Source organism: Paralichthys olivaceus, chromosome 1 (assembly GCF_024713975.1).
Source record: "Paralichthys olivaceus isolate ysfri-2021 chromosome 1, ASM2471397v2, whole genome shotgun sequence".
Lineage (NCBI taxonomy): Eukaryota > Metazoa > Chordata > Actinopteri > Pleuronectiformes > Paralichthyidae > Paralichthys > Paralichthys olivaceus.
The window spans coordinates 1,734,324-1,749,052 of record NC_091093.1 but is presented as its reverse complement, the minus strand read 5'-3'; the positions used below and the strand labels follow the sequence as shown (position 1 = coordinate 1,749,052).

Genomic DNA, 14,729 nt, shown 5'->3' with positions numbered 1-14,729 from the left:
ACTGTCCCTTTCTTTGTGAGCTTCCACTGTTGCTCCTGGTTTTTCTTTTTAGACGAGGAACTTTACGCAGCTCCTCGTCTCACTCCATTAATATCACTCACAGGCCTGTTGGACCCCTCTTGTCTCCTCCTGTCCTTCCTGACTGACAGCTGCTTTATTTTTCTGTGGACATGCTTTCATTTGATGTCTTTCCTTTCCACAGCTGAAACACTTTGTGTTGTTTGATGTAACAAAGATAATATAATCAAACTCGTCCACTCTGAGCTTGAACACCAAGTTCAGCTCCTCACTCCTCTTGGTCTTTTCTAATCTGAGACACTATCTTCCCATGTCTCAGTTCTCTGATCAGTGTGTCTAATCTCTAATAAACGGGTAAGAGCATGTAAAATATGCCAAAGGTGAATTATTGTCATGACTCTGGACTTTTTGCCTCTTTCATGAAGAGTGTTTTCATTTTGATTATGTTCTTCTTGTTTATTATATGTTTAGCTATACCTGTGCTTTCCTTATGTTTGGATTTGTGTTTTCAGTTTTATGTTGTTGGTGTTGCTCCTGGTGTGTTTTCCTTGTTTTCAGATTTGTTAACAGTAACTCTGTGTTTGCTGTGTCCCACTCTGTGTTTCATTCTGTTTAGATTTGTGTTTCACCGTCTTTCCTGTTTTATTTTCTGCTGCTTGTGGGTTTTTTTACCTTGACGTCCTGCCTTGATTAGTTTCACGTTTGTCCTGTGTCACCTGTCTCTAGTTTGTCATCAGTTCAGTGTGTATTTAAGTCTCTGTGCTGTCGGTTCGTTGTCGTATCTTATGTGGTTGTCTCAGCACCCTGTCGTCGTTTCATGGTTGTCAATCCTGGTCTTCCTCATGTCGGCTCATGTCATCACCCTCGCTCCTTCACTCGTGAGTTCCTAGTGTTTCTTCAGTTTTTTTCGATGTTTTTCAGTTTAGCCTTTTTGAGATCTTCTTCTAGTTTTCTTAGTGCTTTTCTGTTGGAGGATTTTTTTGTCAGCCCTGATCTTGGTTCCCTTTACTTTTTGTCAAAGGTTTTTGCTTCTGCATTTTTGGGTCCATCCGCTCCTTAAATCGTGACAATTATAGTCTACATATGCACTCAATTTCTGAAATGGACTTGTTACTCACTGATAATGAATTTAGAAATTCTCCCCAAAGCCCTTGGCCATTAGATTGTCTTTGTATAATTCTGTTGAATTAGAGTTAGTGTCTGTAAGACATTGAGTGTAGGCATTCAGGATGAAATATAAAAACATTCCCACCAACAGAAGTTGGGAGACTTCCAGTTGGCTACCACTTCTACCTTGCTTGGATCTGTTTAGGGACCATTGTCAGAGATCACATGGTCCAAGTAACGCACCTCTTGTTGGAAAAATTAACGCTTTGCTTTCAAGCCTTCCTGTTGAAGCTGACTCAACACCACCTCCGTCCTTTCCAGATGCTGTTCTACTGAGGAAGAGAAAACCACAATGTCATCAAGGTAGAGAAGCAATGATTGGCCTTTCTGGTCACCAAACAGATGTTGCATTAATCTCCGGAAGGTGAATGGCATTAAACAGTCCAAAGGGCATGCTGTTCCACTCAAAAAAAAACAAATGGGTTGCAGAATGCAGTCTTGGGTCTGTCTCCCTCACTGACTGGGACCTGGTTGTACCCAATAACCAGGTCCATAGTGGAAGAGCACCATCCTCACACATTACTGTATATGCCACTATATATATTGTATATTACATTATATCTGTACAAGAGAATAGTGCCTGTTTAATTCACAGATACTTATCTCTCTGAGCAACAACCAAGGTCAGGTTATAGATAAGGGACCAACCAACAGTGCATTGTGGTGTCTATGCTTAGAGACTTTCATATCTAACTCAGATTCCCCAGACAGAGAGGCACCAACTTTATCTCTCACCAACTTCATTTGCTGTTAGAATGGATAATGCAGGTAGAGGGAGATATATGGGGATGCTGTGGGAGACATCGTCAGACTTGAGGGTGACAATTGCTCATGTTACTCTGTTAGCGTTTGTATATTGTTGTACCTTCTGGTCTCCTTGATGCATCAAGTCTACATTAAAATCTTCTGCATAAGAAATCAGCTGCTGCCTGAGTTCTCCTTTCACCATTTTCCAGAAAACTTCTATTATAGCCCTTTTGCAATGCCTGCACAACAGACTCTGGGACTGCAGATACTGAGGGCAGATCAAACAAAGCCAGGCCATTTTGCCCTCTGTAACACCTTTGTACATTATTATCCCCAAAACACCTGGGACATGAAAAGATTAATTGATAGGGGGATCCATTACTACCAACACCCCACACCGTGGCATTAATTCAGTTCAATTCAATTCAATTTTATTCGTATAGCGCCAAATCATAATATACATTATCTCAAGGCACTTTACATAGAAGGTCAAAACCTTAAAATCTTATTAATATAGAGAAACCCAACAGTTCCCACAATGAGCAGCACTTTGGAGACTGTGGAGGAGAAACTCCCTCATTAACAGGGAGAAACCTCTAGAACCAGACTCAATGTGGACGATCATCTGCATCGACCGGTTGGGGGGAGCAAAGAAAAAGGGGAGGAGAGGAGAGATGGGTGGAGAAGAGGGGAGAGAAGAGAAAGAGAGATAGTGGGGTGGGGGAGGAGGGGGAGTGAGAGACACTATGGGAGAAAAAAGAAACATCGTTATTGACACGTATTAAAATAAATAAATGAATGTGGGGGGGCAGAGTCACAGAAAGAAGTGCTCAGTGGATGATGGGAGTTCCCCCAGCAGTCTAGACCTATAGCAGCATAACTAAGTGATGGTTCAGGACTCACCTGATCCAGAACTAACTATAGGCTTTATCAGAAAGGAACGTTTTAAGTTTAACTTTAAATGTAGAGATGGTGTCTGCCTCCTGAACCCAGAGTGGGAGCTGGTTCCTGAGGAGAGGAGCCTGGTAGCTGAATGCTCTACCTCCTGTTCTACTCTTACAGACTCTTGGAACCACAAGAGAGCCTGTGTTTTGGGACCAAAGTGATCTATTTGGATAGTATCAGCTCTTAACATTGTTAAGCTATTAACTTATGACCAACCCATTTGCTGCTCTAACCAGTGACAAGACTGGAGAATTTCTTGATCCAATGGCTCAAAATGCTGGAGGTAGCACATCTAAATGCGGTCATGACATCAGCTTACAGTTTTCCCCCAAAACACTTAAAACAACCCGTGAGCCAGTAGATGCCCCACTCGAGCTTTGGCTCTGCAATCTGGTGGGTGCTAGTTTTCCAAAGGCCGAGCTGGGCGAGACTGCATACCAGACATTGAGGGGGCGTGCAAGGAGGGTTGAGTATGGCGTTTACATATGACAGGACGATGATGAGATGAACGGCCATGCTGATGAGAGCTCTGCAAGAGGGTGAAACTTTGCGTGAGCTGACTCAACTGCTCTTGTTGAAGCTTTAACATTTCCCTCATCTCTGATGCTTGCTGTGAAACAACTATCCCTGCAGGACCACCCAGAACACGGGACAGAATGACTTCTTTCTCTCGCCCCACAAGGCACACCCTCACGTTTCCACCTTATTTCTTCTCCTCTGACATCAAGTAACCTGCCTGCGCACCAACTGTTTTAGCCCCTGACGGAGGGCACCATCAAGGACATGCTCCACGAACTGATCTAGAGGCAGAACCTCAGCATTTTGCATATCATTTTGCATCTCCTGTAGAGTCTCCCCTTCTTGTTGCTTTCTGGAAAATTAATCTTCCTCCAAGGCAAGAAGATTAATCATGAAAAGTATGTTCCTACAATCGATATTTTTTAATTGCCACATTTACCCAGGGCTGGACTGGCAATCTGGCATACCGAGCATTTTCCCGGTGGGCCGACTTCCCTCGAGGGCCGACGGCCGCCCCCGGTTCTTTTTTTTTTTTTTTTGAAACCGGCGGCCCACGATGTCATGTTGACGGCCCTCGGCCGCGAGTTTGCGAGAGTGGAAGACGGCAATGGACAAACCAAAGCGTAAACATAAAGGTGGAGCTGAAAAGCTCAGGGCCAAAAGGCTCAAAAATCTAGCCGCAGACGCCGGAAAATGTTCTAAAATAACAGACATGTTCAGTGGAGGTGTTTCGGGAGCCCCCTCCACCTCAGGTGAATCAAGCACCACCAGCACCATTGGACAGGGCGAGGGGGCTAGCTGTAGCGATCCACCCATGGAGACAGCACAGATGGTGGAAGAGGGTGACGCTAGTACTAGCCATGAACAGGGAGGAGGAGATGATGAGTCCGAATCCGAGGGTCATGGACTGAGTGAGCCGCTGCCGGTGCACCAGGTAAGCAGCTATTAACATAAGGATAATACGTTTAGATGATGGATTTGAATTTAGCCAGCCGCAGCGATATGAAAATGATGCGTAATAGTTGTGACAAACGGCTATGCTAATATGCTAATGAAAATGCTAGATGAATAGTCATGCTGCACGCTATCATGCCTGAAGGATAAGCAAGCACACAGCATAGCCCCACGATACACACGTCTATAAAATTGCATTTTTAAAACGTGGCATATTTTAGAGATATCCTACAGTGTTCTAAATATGGGTAATTTAAAGATATTAAAATGACTTAATGGAGATGAATACAGTATAACTTATTTGGATATTTCCAAATAAAATATAACATTTAAGCATTAATGTTACTACAAATAAATATACATTTGGATATTTAGTTTAAGTATTGTATTATTTGTAATTAATAATTGATCCCTCTGTTCTTTTCTAGTCAAGCAAGACTGTTGAGGCAGATGTTGACTACTTTTGCCGTCCAGACCGTGCTACACTGCAAACTTTTTTGAACCACCATCCAAAGCAAGATGCTCCAAACCCAATAGGAAAGGTCTTCACAAACAAAGAAGGTACAAGCAGGAAGTGGCTGACATACTGTGATCAACGTCCTGCTTTATTTTGTTTTGTATGCTTGGCCTTTAGCAATGTCTGGAATGTCTGACTGCAGACATGCTCACCAGAGAGCAGAAGAGCATGAAAAAAGCATGGCACATAGAGCTTGTGCTGAAGCTTATTTTCTAAACTGCTCAAAATCTGACATAAACAGCCTGCTTAGAGGAAGACAGCTAACTGCTCATAGAGAGCAGATCAAGAAGAGACGGCAGGTGTTAGACCGTGTGGTGGAAGTGGTCAGAGTGATTGGAAAGAGGGGGCTAAGCTACAGGCACGAAGACAATGAGGCTGCTTATACTCTAGAGGACAGCAGCCTTGATCATGGCAACTTTTTGGAGATGATACTTTTGCTGGGGAAATATGATGTGGCATTGAAAGAACATCTCAATGACATAATTCATAAAAGCAAAAAGCTCCATGAATCTGCATCAGGCTCAAGAGGCAGGGGTTCCCTTGTCACTCTGCTGTCTAAATCGACTGTCAACTCAGTGATTGACACAATCCTTAAGATGATCAAAGACAACATCGGCACGGAAATTCAAAAAGCCGGCATGTTTACTTTACAACTGGACACAACACAGGATATCACAGCACAAGACCAGTGCTCAGTTGTGCTTCGGTACGTCAATGAGACTGTAAACGAGAGGCTTGTTGCTGTGGTAATGTGCAGTTCATCCACAGGAGAGGCCTTTGTTCAGTTGTTGAGTGATGTGCTTGATGGTCTGAACTTAGACAAAAGCCTCTGCATCGGAAATGCCACAGATGGAGCTGCCAACATGCAGGGAAGATACAGAGGCTTCTCTTCACTCTTGTCATCACAATCTCCTCACCATGTCCATGTGTGGTGCTACTCTCATGTGCTCAATCTCATTCTTTCTGACACCACTGAAATTGTGATAGAGAGTGGATCTCTTTTTCATCTCCTGAATGACATCGCTGTGTTCATCCGAGAATCTCATCAGAGAATGAACGTATGGGAGAAGGAAAGCCACAGCAGCAGGCACAAGCGCATAGCACCCATTGGAGAGACACGCTGGTGGGCAAAGCATGATGCCTTAGAGAAAGTGTTTGGCTCATTTGGGAAACCGCAGGACTGTCTCTACATTGATGTTCTGTGCACCCTTTCAGCCATTCAAGACCAGACGACAGTGAAGTCAAATGTAAGATCCAAAGCAAGGGGATACAAAGATGGCCTTCTCAGACACGAGACCATCCTGACCGCGCAATTATTCTTGCGGATATTTGAGAAGACCACCCCACTATCCAAATACCTCCAAACAGGCGGGATGGACATCCTCTCTGCCCACAGGATGGTGATGTCCACACAAGAGGCCCTTAAGGAGATGGGAAGAGATTTCCAGACAGTCAAGGATGCAACAGAGAGTATTGTGAAGTGGGCAAATGACAAGCTGGAGGAGCAGGATGAGGAGATGGGCATGGAGGTGGAGGTTTCACTACCGCAGAGGAGGCAACAGAAGAAGAAGTCCATGCCAGGAGAGATGGCCCAGGATTAAACTTCCAATGACCAAAGCAAGACGTATGAGGTTAAAGTCCATAACCAAATTATGGACACCGTTATTGAGGCCATGCAAAGACGATTCCTCGATAACAGCAATCTGTATGCAGACCTCTCAATTCTGGACCCCCAAAACTTCCCAGATATCAAAACCAGTGGTCTTCCTGAGTCTGCACTGAAAGACCTAAGCAGATGTCTCATCAAATTTAACAATTCGGCAACCATATCAAATTTACAATCTGAACTTGAAAGCTTGGCAAGCCAGTGGGACATGCTGAAACATCCACCACTAGATGAGTACACATCCCGTACTGTGGAGGAAGGACCTGGTGGAGACCCAGAGGAGATGAAAATTGTCAGCAAAGCCTGTGCCTCATGTAAAAACTGCCCCCTGTGTTGCTACCAGATTCTCCTCAGATTCAACCTGCTCACAGACGCATACCCTCTTCTTTCTCTGTCCTACAAATATCTGCTGACACTCTCAGTGACACAGGTAGCCTGTGAAAGATCATTTTCAACTTTGAAATTCATCAAGAGCAGGCTGAGGAGCAGCTTATCTGCTGGTAAATTGGAGGCCTTCATGCTGATGTCCACAGAAAAGGACATCCTCATGGGATTGGACACAGACAGTGTCATAGACAGAGTGGCCGAAAAAAGTGAACTGCTTCGGAAGCTCCTACTCTACTAAAGTAAGACAATATTTTTAATATTAGTTTAGTTTTGTTTCTCTTCAAAATTACCTAAACTTGATAGTAAGGAATAAAAGGCATAACACTTTCATTGTTGATTGTCTTCTTTTTCCTTTTAGGAAGCCTCTGTCTCAGGTTGTGGCGACGACTTGCTTTCACAAAGTAAGTATTATAGTTATGGAAATGAATGTAATTGTTTGGCTTGAAATTAAAACTTTTTCCCTTTCCCCCCCTTTAACATGCATTACATCCTTTTCTGTTATTTACTGTTTTTAGGGTTTCCATTTCAGGATTGTGAGATTGGATTGTGAGGATTGTTTTTGGAGATGGACAGACGTTTGGTTTCTGGGTAAGTGAGAAGAAATCAATCTGATTCAAACACAAACGCACACAAGCACACACACACACACACACACGTAATGTATTCAAGTCTCACTTCTCTGTGTCTTCCTCTTTATGAAATCCTGTCCCTCTAGGGCTTCACATGTACATAGTTCTTACTGGATTGACGGGGTTTGTGAGCGTTGGTTCCGGTGAAGTCAGCTATTCACCAAGTGAGTAAACATTTACACCTCACCAGAACATAATTAACTTGTTGCAAACCAGATTTTTTATGAGCTTGTATGTGCTTAACATCAAAGTGTGCATGCGACCCCCTCCTCTTCTCTATCTGTGTGTGTGTGTGTCTATCTGTAGGTTTCATGAGTGTTTGATGGACTGTAGTCGGTGTAGACAGACAAGGCTATGCACCAAGTGAGTAAACATATAAACATATACACATTACCACAACATAAAAGTGTTACAAATCTGATGTTGTATGTGCCTAACATCAGAGTGGGTATGTCCCCCCCCCCCCCTGTGTGTGTGTGTGTGTGGCTATCTGTAGGTTTCATGAGTGTTTGATTGACTGTAGTGTGTGTGCCCAAAGAGCTGATTGGAACTGAAGAGCGCAGACAAGGCTATGCACCAAGTGAGTAAACATATCCACATTACCACGACATAAAAGCGTTAAAAATCTGATGTTGTATGTGCCTAACATCAGAGTGGGTATGTGCCCCCCCCTCTCTCTGTCCAAGGAGCTGATTGGACTGAAGAGAGCAGATAAGGCCAATTCATCGGCAGCTGCCAGAGGCTCTCTTCTCTCAACGTCCAGGTTTTCTGCCAGCTATCATGACAAATTTATAGATTCATTTTAAATAAACAATTGAGTGTGAAGTCACTGCACATTTCCTGGTGTTTTTTTGGTACCTGAAAGAGAGTTTTTTTAGTTAAATTGTGCACCTTTTCCACTAGGCCAGAATGTTTGTACATTTAGAAGACATAAGTTACGTCAATTTAATGGCAGATGTGCTCCGCTAATTATGTGGGCCGGTCTGAGCCAAAAAATGCCCGGGCCGTTTTGTTCTCCCAGTCCAGCCCTGCATTTACCCCATTATTTTCATGCAAAGCATGTGGGGTAAATGTGGCAATTAAAAAATACTTTTCATGACATATTTCCTAATCACCTGTAATAATGTCGACAGAACTAATACTATATTTAAAAAAACTTGTCACTTTTTCTCCCAGGGACCAGAAAGAAGGAGCTGGATGAGGCCTTGGTGGCAATGATTGTGAAAGACACCCAGCCATTCAGCATAGTAAAGGACACAGGATTTAGGACGTTTTTGGCCAAACTGGATCCAACCTACGTCCTCCCAACAAGAAAGGTGTGTTTGGTGACGATGGAAGCATGAGCATGCGAACACTATTGAATTTCACACAGTGGTTATTATTTCTTCTTTTATTTTCTTCCTTTTCTTTAGGCTGTAAAGGCAATGGTGGAGGAGAAATACCAGAGTGAGAAAAGCAAAGCCAAAGCTGGAGTGCAGAATATTGCAGCAGTCACCTTGACCGCAGATATGTGGACATCCATTAACATGGATGCATACCTGGCTGTGACGTGTCATTATATAGATAAAAACACCGGTCTGCAGTCAGGTGCAGTCAATTTGGCTAATGTGATGACGTCCCTCATGGAGGAATGGGGGATAATTTCAAAAACAACTTGCCTGGTGATGGTGCAGCCAACATCATTGCATGTGGTAGTGATCCGACGTGCCATTTGCATTGCCCATTCATTCTCAATCTCATTGTAAAAAAGGCTCTTGATCAGAACCCAGTCCTGTCCACAATTCGTTCGAAGGCAAGGAATCTGGTGGGATATTTCAGAAGCAGCACAACTGCAAAGGTTATTCTTTAATTCATTTAATCTGTTAATGTATTATTTGTTTTTATATTTCTGCATGTCACAATAACATGACTTATTTTTTGTCTTTAAAGGAGAAACTTGCTCTTATTCAGGAGCAGATGGGGAGACCCAAACTGAAATTGCTTCAGGCTGTCCTAATCACCAAATTTTCACTTGCATTATAAACTTCTAGGAAGCTGGATAAATGCTAAAACTGATTAAAGTAGCATATTCACATGTCTTAACCCTGTCCGTCTGTTTCTGTGTGCCACTACATGTACATATCTTAACCTGGAAAGATTAAAGTAATGTAACAGCATTAAACTCAACAAGATTTGAACTGTTTTGTATAATCAGAAAAAAGATAAAAATTCAGGAATTCAGAGTAACCTATAGCAGATTATTTTCATGTTTGTGATCAAATGTAAGATTGTGGTTGATAATTATTTTTCTGTCCACGTAAAAAAACACACCTGTGAGAACTAGTCCCTTTTTAATCCTGGTAAAATTTTAAATTTACAAATTGTATCCAGTTCAGCATTCTTAATGGAATGAGCCATGGATCAAATAGCAATTCATTTTGTAGTTTTGTAAAAGACTGCCTTAGATTATTTAGTTCTCCTTTGAATTTGTCCTTTTACAAGAGGTGGAAAAATGGAAATAAGCTGTGCTTCATCACATTGTACATATGTTGCTATTATTTTGTAAAGCTGACGTGTCAAACTATATCGTTATCTTTTTAATTTAAGCACATAAATATGGTTTCATTAATAAAGTATGAAATACCTCAGATCAACTGAGAACTGAACACTCATCACACTAATTACATATTAAATAAGGGCACCCCATGGAAATTGAGATAAAATTGAGGACATCAGTGACTTTCTCCATTAATTCCACCTGTTATGATGGAAAATGCAACAAACGTCTGTTTTCCCACTGATAATGCTTTGGGGGTATTTCTGTCTCATATCTGTTTAAATGTAATGAGACTGATAAGCGTGCCAGCTCTGCTGACACTACACGTTTTACTGGACTCAGATAATCCATATTTGGTCCAACCAACAAACCTGAACATCTATAAAAGCCTGGAGCCAAACTACAGATACACAAGTCCACATAGAGGATCATAGGTGAGCTAGGCTGCTAATGTCTACACCTGAATCAAAGTTTGATTGTTTGGTTTTGATTCAGTTTTTACACTGAGGAGAAACTAGCTCAATGCTGTCTTTTCCCTGCAGGTCTGCTGGGATGTCTATCATGTCTGGTTTAACGATCTCAGCTCTAACTCTACTGCTTCTGTCTGCCTGCTGTTGGGCCAGCAATGAGGTAAGACCGTACAAAGGCCCATTTAATCACAGTATACATGTTATAAATTGTTTAAAGCTACATATTGTTTTTTAGTTAGTCTCAACCATGATAGGCCTCCTGTGTCACAGAAGAAGTCTGTCATCTGTCAGTCACAAAAAAGTTGTTAATTCTCTTATTTGAGGTTAAGTCTTTATTTTAAGTGAAAGCTGAATATTTTTGACACAGAGTGGCCTTTTTGCATCTGTAGACTGTTGTTTAACTGTACAATAAACTTAGGTTCTATTATGCTAAGTTGGCATCTCTTAACCTCCCATCTTTATTATTTTTAATTTGAGACAATTTTTTGGTTATTTGGCTGAGTACGTCTTTTGATTGTAATTCCATATTGTTTTTCTAATAACTCAACATGTTTGTTTCTTCTTTCCTACTTGCAGGCAGGTATGTACAATCAGACCTATTGTATTGATATGTACTGTATAAGGACTGGTGTATTTTTCTGCAAAATAAAATTGTGTTGCTGCTGCTGATTTCATTGAGCACAGGAGATTACAGAAGTGGACTCAGGGGATCTTTCAGTCTCTGAACTTCTAGAGAGAGCCAACAATAATCTGAGTGAGTGTGAGCTGATGAGTTTCATGTAGACTGTTGATGCTTACATTTCTTCAACTCATAATTTATTAGTGATACCTTAACAGGTATTTAAATAATCGATTATGTTATATGATGTGTTTTAGTCCGCTCCAACAATGATCCCATCCTGATTGGAGGAGACATTGCCATTGGCAGCGAGGCAGAGAAAAATGCTGACCCCTGCACCAGCCGAGGCTGCATGTGGGGCAAGTGGAGTGACGGGAAGGTCTACATTCCTTATTACATCACTAATCACTTCTGTGAGTATCAGATAAAAACCTGTGAGTCAAACTGCAGGTGGTCGCTGGTGTCAAAAGGTTTGAGTGATCAAACCAGCATGTTGGCTGCCAATTTGCCTGTGAACTCATGTTTAGCATCACTCTTGTCCTCTGGAGTCATGACTTGAATGACTACATTTTTAAAGACGGATTATTTAAAATCCAAACGACAGTCAGGATAAAATCAAATTGAATAAGGATTAATGAAAAACTGTGAATTAAAGTGCTAAGCAATTGTCCAAACAGCATTCTTAGGTATATTTTTGACAACATCCTTGAATCTTTGGTCTGTGCTCAACAACTTTACTCATATACCTTATTGGCCCAAATATGAACACCCTAATAATGAAATACCCACCCAAAGTTTTCTCAATATATTAGAATATAATATTACCTACTGGACCGTGGACCGAATCAGAATGCAGATTTCCATGAGCTATGTACTGAAATAGTTGCCCTGCTTAAAGGCAACATAAACATCATAGCACATGCATGGTTCTGTCAGCACATTGCCTACTTAATTTAGTTGGGTTGGGTTTTATTTAGAATGTAACTATGTTAAGTACATTTGTACATACAAGAGTTTTGGACTTATTTATTTTATTTTAATAATAAGTTAACTATACTATAAAGAATATTTAATATATATAATTTCATCTTCCAATTAGCTCTAGCATATCCACTCTTATAAAGTCACCTGAACCTTTTCAAAAGAAACAATTTAGTACCAGTATCAGAAAAAGCCCAAATGACACCAAACCCTGCACATTAGTCTTAATCCATTCTGAATTCAAGTGAAACATGAAATGCTTCCATTACAGCCAAGCATAAATTCCACATAGCTTATAAAAGCCTAATACTGTGTGTGTGTATGTATATATATATATATATATATATATATGTATATATATTGTTGCTAACATGTTCCTCTGTTTCTCTGTGCTGTGGGATGTTAAAAAAAACATAATGCTGTGCGGTACCACAGCCTCCCGAGAGAAGGCCATCATCACCCGTGGACTGGAATCCTTCTCCTCCTTCTCCTGCATCCGCTTTAGGCCCAGCAGAAGCAGCGACCGTGACTGGCTAAGCATTGAGTCTCAGAATGGGTAAGAAATTGATATAATTGAAGAGTTTGCCTTGAAAGCTGTGGTCAAACATCACTGATCTTCAACTTATGTCTCATCCTGTCTAGCTGCTACTCTTATGTTGGACGTCGTGGTGGTAAGCAGGTGGTGTCTCTGTCCCGTAGCGGATGCCTTTACCATGGAACCGTCCAGCATGAGCTGCTCCATGCTCTGGGATTCAACCATGAACAAACCCGCTCTGACAGGGACAACCACATCAGAGTCCAGCTGCACAATGTTCAGTCTGGTAATGGAGTTATTCATTTTCCCCAATGGCGAAAGATCAAATAAACTCAGATATAATGTACACTTCATGAATAAATAACTGGTAAGCAACACTGATGATAGACAATGCTGCCAAGTATACACTGTGGTATTGTACAATCAGGTCAAAGAAACATGAGATTGAGAAATATTAGGCAGGTGAAGAAAAGAGTCGTCCTTTGAAGGGAAACTTACAGCTACAAACTTTGACACAATCCTAATCATACATGAAACTGATGCACATTGTTTGACTTCAGGTTTCTAACAAGATTATCCCTTTTCATTTTTAGGAATGGAGCACAACTTCAGGAAGATTGCCACCCTCAACCAGGGCACTCCCTACGATTACAACTCTGTCATGCAGTACCACAAGTGAGAAGAACTGGCTGAGCTTCAGCCCTCTAATGTTTTATCATACATATGTGTGTTTGTGTGTTTGTGTAGCACATGCTGTGTAACTACCTAACTGCTGCTGTCTTGTTGTAGGTATGCCTTCTCTAAGAACAACCAACCCACCATGGTCCCAATCCCTAACTCCAATGTGTCCTTTGGCAATGCCAAGGAGATGAGCCGCAATGACATCGCCAGGCTCAACACGCTCTACAAGTGCTGTGAGTGTACACATGCGTAGTGCCACTCTCCAGTTTTTGTTGAATACTCTTCAACATGTTGCACGCTCTTAGGACTAAAAGTGCTGAGTAGAACCATAAAGGGTTCTTTGTCTTGTCCACAGGAGAACGCTTTTTTGTTCCAGGTCTTTTCATAAAGGTGCAACTTCGAACCCTTTCCAAGCTTTTTTACAATAACCAAAGTTTTGATTAAGATAATTTGTGTAAGTGTTAGAACACTTGGTGGATAAGGAGGGGAGACTCTTATAAAACACATCAATCCAGATCGTTCCATTTTAACATTGATGTCCTGGCTGTGTGTCTCACACATGCACTAGACTCTGCAGATCCTCCGTATTTTCTCCAGAGGAGGTGCATGTGGGAACACAAATGTCTGAGTGAGACGCTCTGCATGTTTCTACAGACTTTATCTGCCTGACCTCAGAGAATAAAGTCCTTAGAAATCGAGGAGAAGTTGATGTGAGAACACAGCAGGGAATCCCCGCTGGATTCACTGCGGGCGAGGGATTCCAAGAGTTTGTGGCGATAATTCAATTCAATTCAATTTTATTTGTATAGCGCCAAATCATAATATACATTATCTCAAGGCACTTTACATAGAAGGTCAGGACCTTAAAATCTAAATATAGAGAAACCCAACAGTTCCCACAATATAAGATAAGAGCTGACAGCGGTGTTGGAGTGCTTTAAATAAAATCACGTGATCTACGCAGCGGAATTAAAACGTCACTTCTTGCCTCTGCTTTTTTGTTTCACAGGAAGCCTGCCCAGATGTAGACCTGTACACACCAGCACAACATTCAATCATCATCCAATAAATGTATTGTGACTGAATGACAGCAGACTCCCTTCATTCTTTCATTGCATCCTCTTTGTTTACTTTAAGTAAATGAGGCACATTCATTCAATCATCTATTCAATCATAACATAACATTCTAGCATGATGTCACATTAAATGTTGACATTATCTCAGGTTGATAGATGAAATTCAGAGGGAAATATTTTAATTTGATCAAAAACACAAAGGGGTTGTGATCTGAAAACAAGACTTCTCATGGGAATTTAGGTTGTCCAAGCAAAATGGCCACATTGGCTTATCTTTGTCAT

At 41.4% G+C, this 14,729-nt stretch overlaps 2 protein-coding genes across 4 annotated transcripts; both read left to right on the top strand.

Annotated features, from left to right (window-relative positions):
- The first annotated feature begins 3,946 nt into the window (after positions 1 to 3,946).
- On the top strand, positions 3,947 to 8,554 carry LOC138405261 (zinc finger MYM-type protein 1-like). Of its 3 annotated transcripts, XM_069513713.1 has the most exons (3): positions 3,947 to 7,713; positions 7,856 to 7,912; positions 8,046 to 8,554. In XM_069513713.1, exon 1 carries the CDS (start codon positions 4,987 to 4,989, stop codon positions 6,466 to 6,468), a length of 1,482 nt encoding a protein of 493 aa, XP_069369814.1. In that variant the 5' UTR covers positions 3,947 to 4,986; the 3' UTR covers positions 6,469 to 7,713; positions 7,856 to 7,912; positions 8,046 to 8,554. The 3 variants fall into 3 exon arrangements, with proteins under 3 accessions (XP_069369814.1, XP_069369336.1, XP_069368917.1); XM_069513235.1 differs by having other exon boundaries at positions 7,856 to 8,554; XM_069512816.1 differs by having other exon boundaries at positions 3,947 to 7,912.
- A 2,077-nt stretch (positions 8,555 to 10,631) lies between these two features.
- LOC138411249 (hatching enzyme 1.2-like) lies at positions 10,632 to 14,454 on the top strand. The gene is made up of 8 exons (XM_069530793.1): positions 10,632 to 10,715; positions 11,240 to 11,309; positions 11,432 to 11,587; positions 12,591 to 12,711; positions 12,798 to 12,976; positions 13,284 to 13,365; positions 13,480 to 13,604; positions 14,381 to 14,454. Coding segments are annotated over exons 1-8 (813 nt in total). The 5' UTR covers positions 10,632 to 10,637; the 3' UTR covers positions 14,383 to 14,454.
- The last annotated feature ends 275 nt before the right edge of the window (positions 14,455 to 14,729 follow it).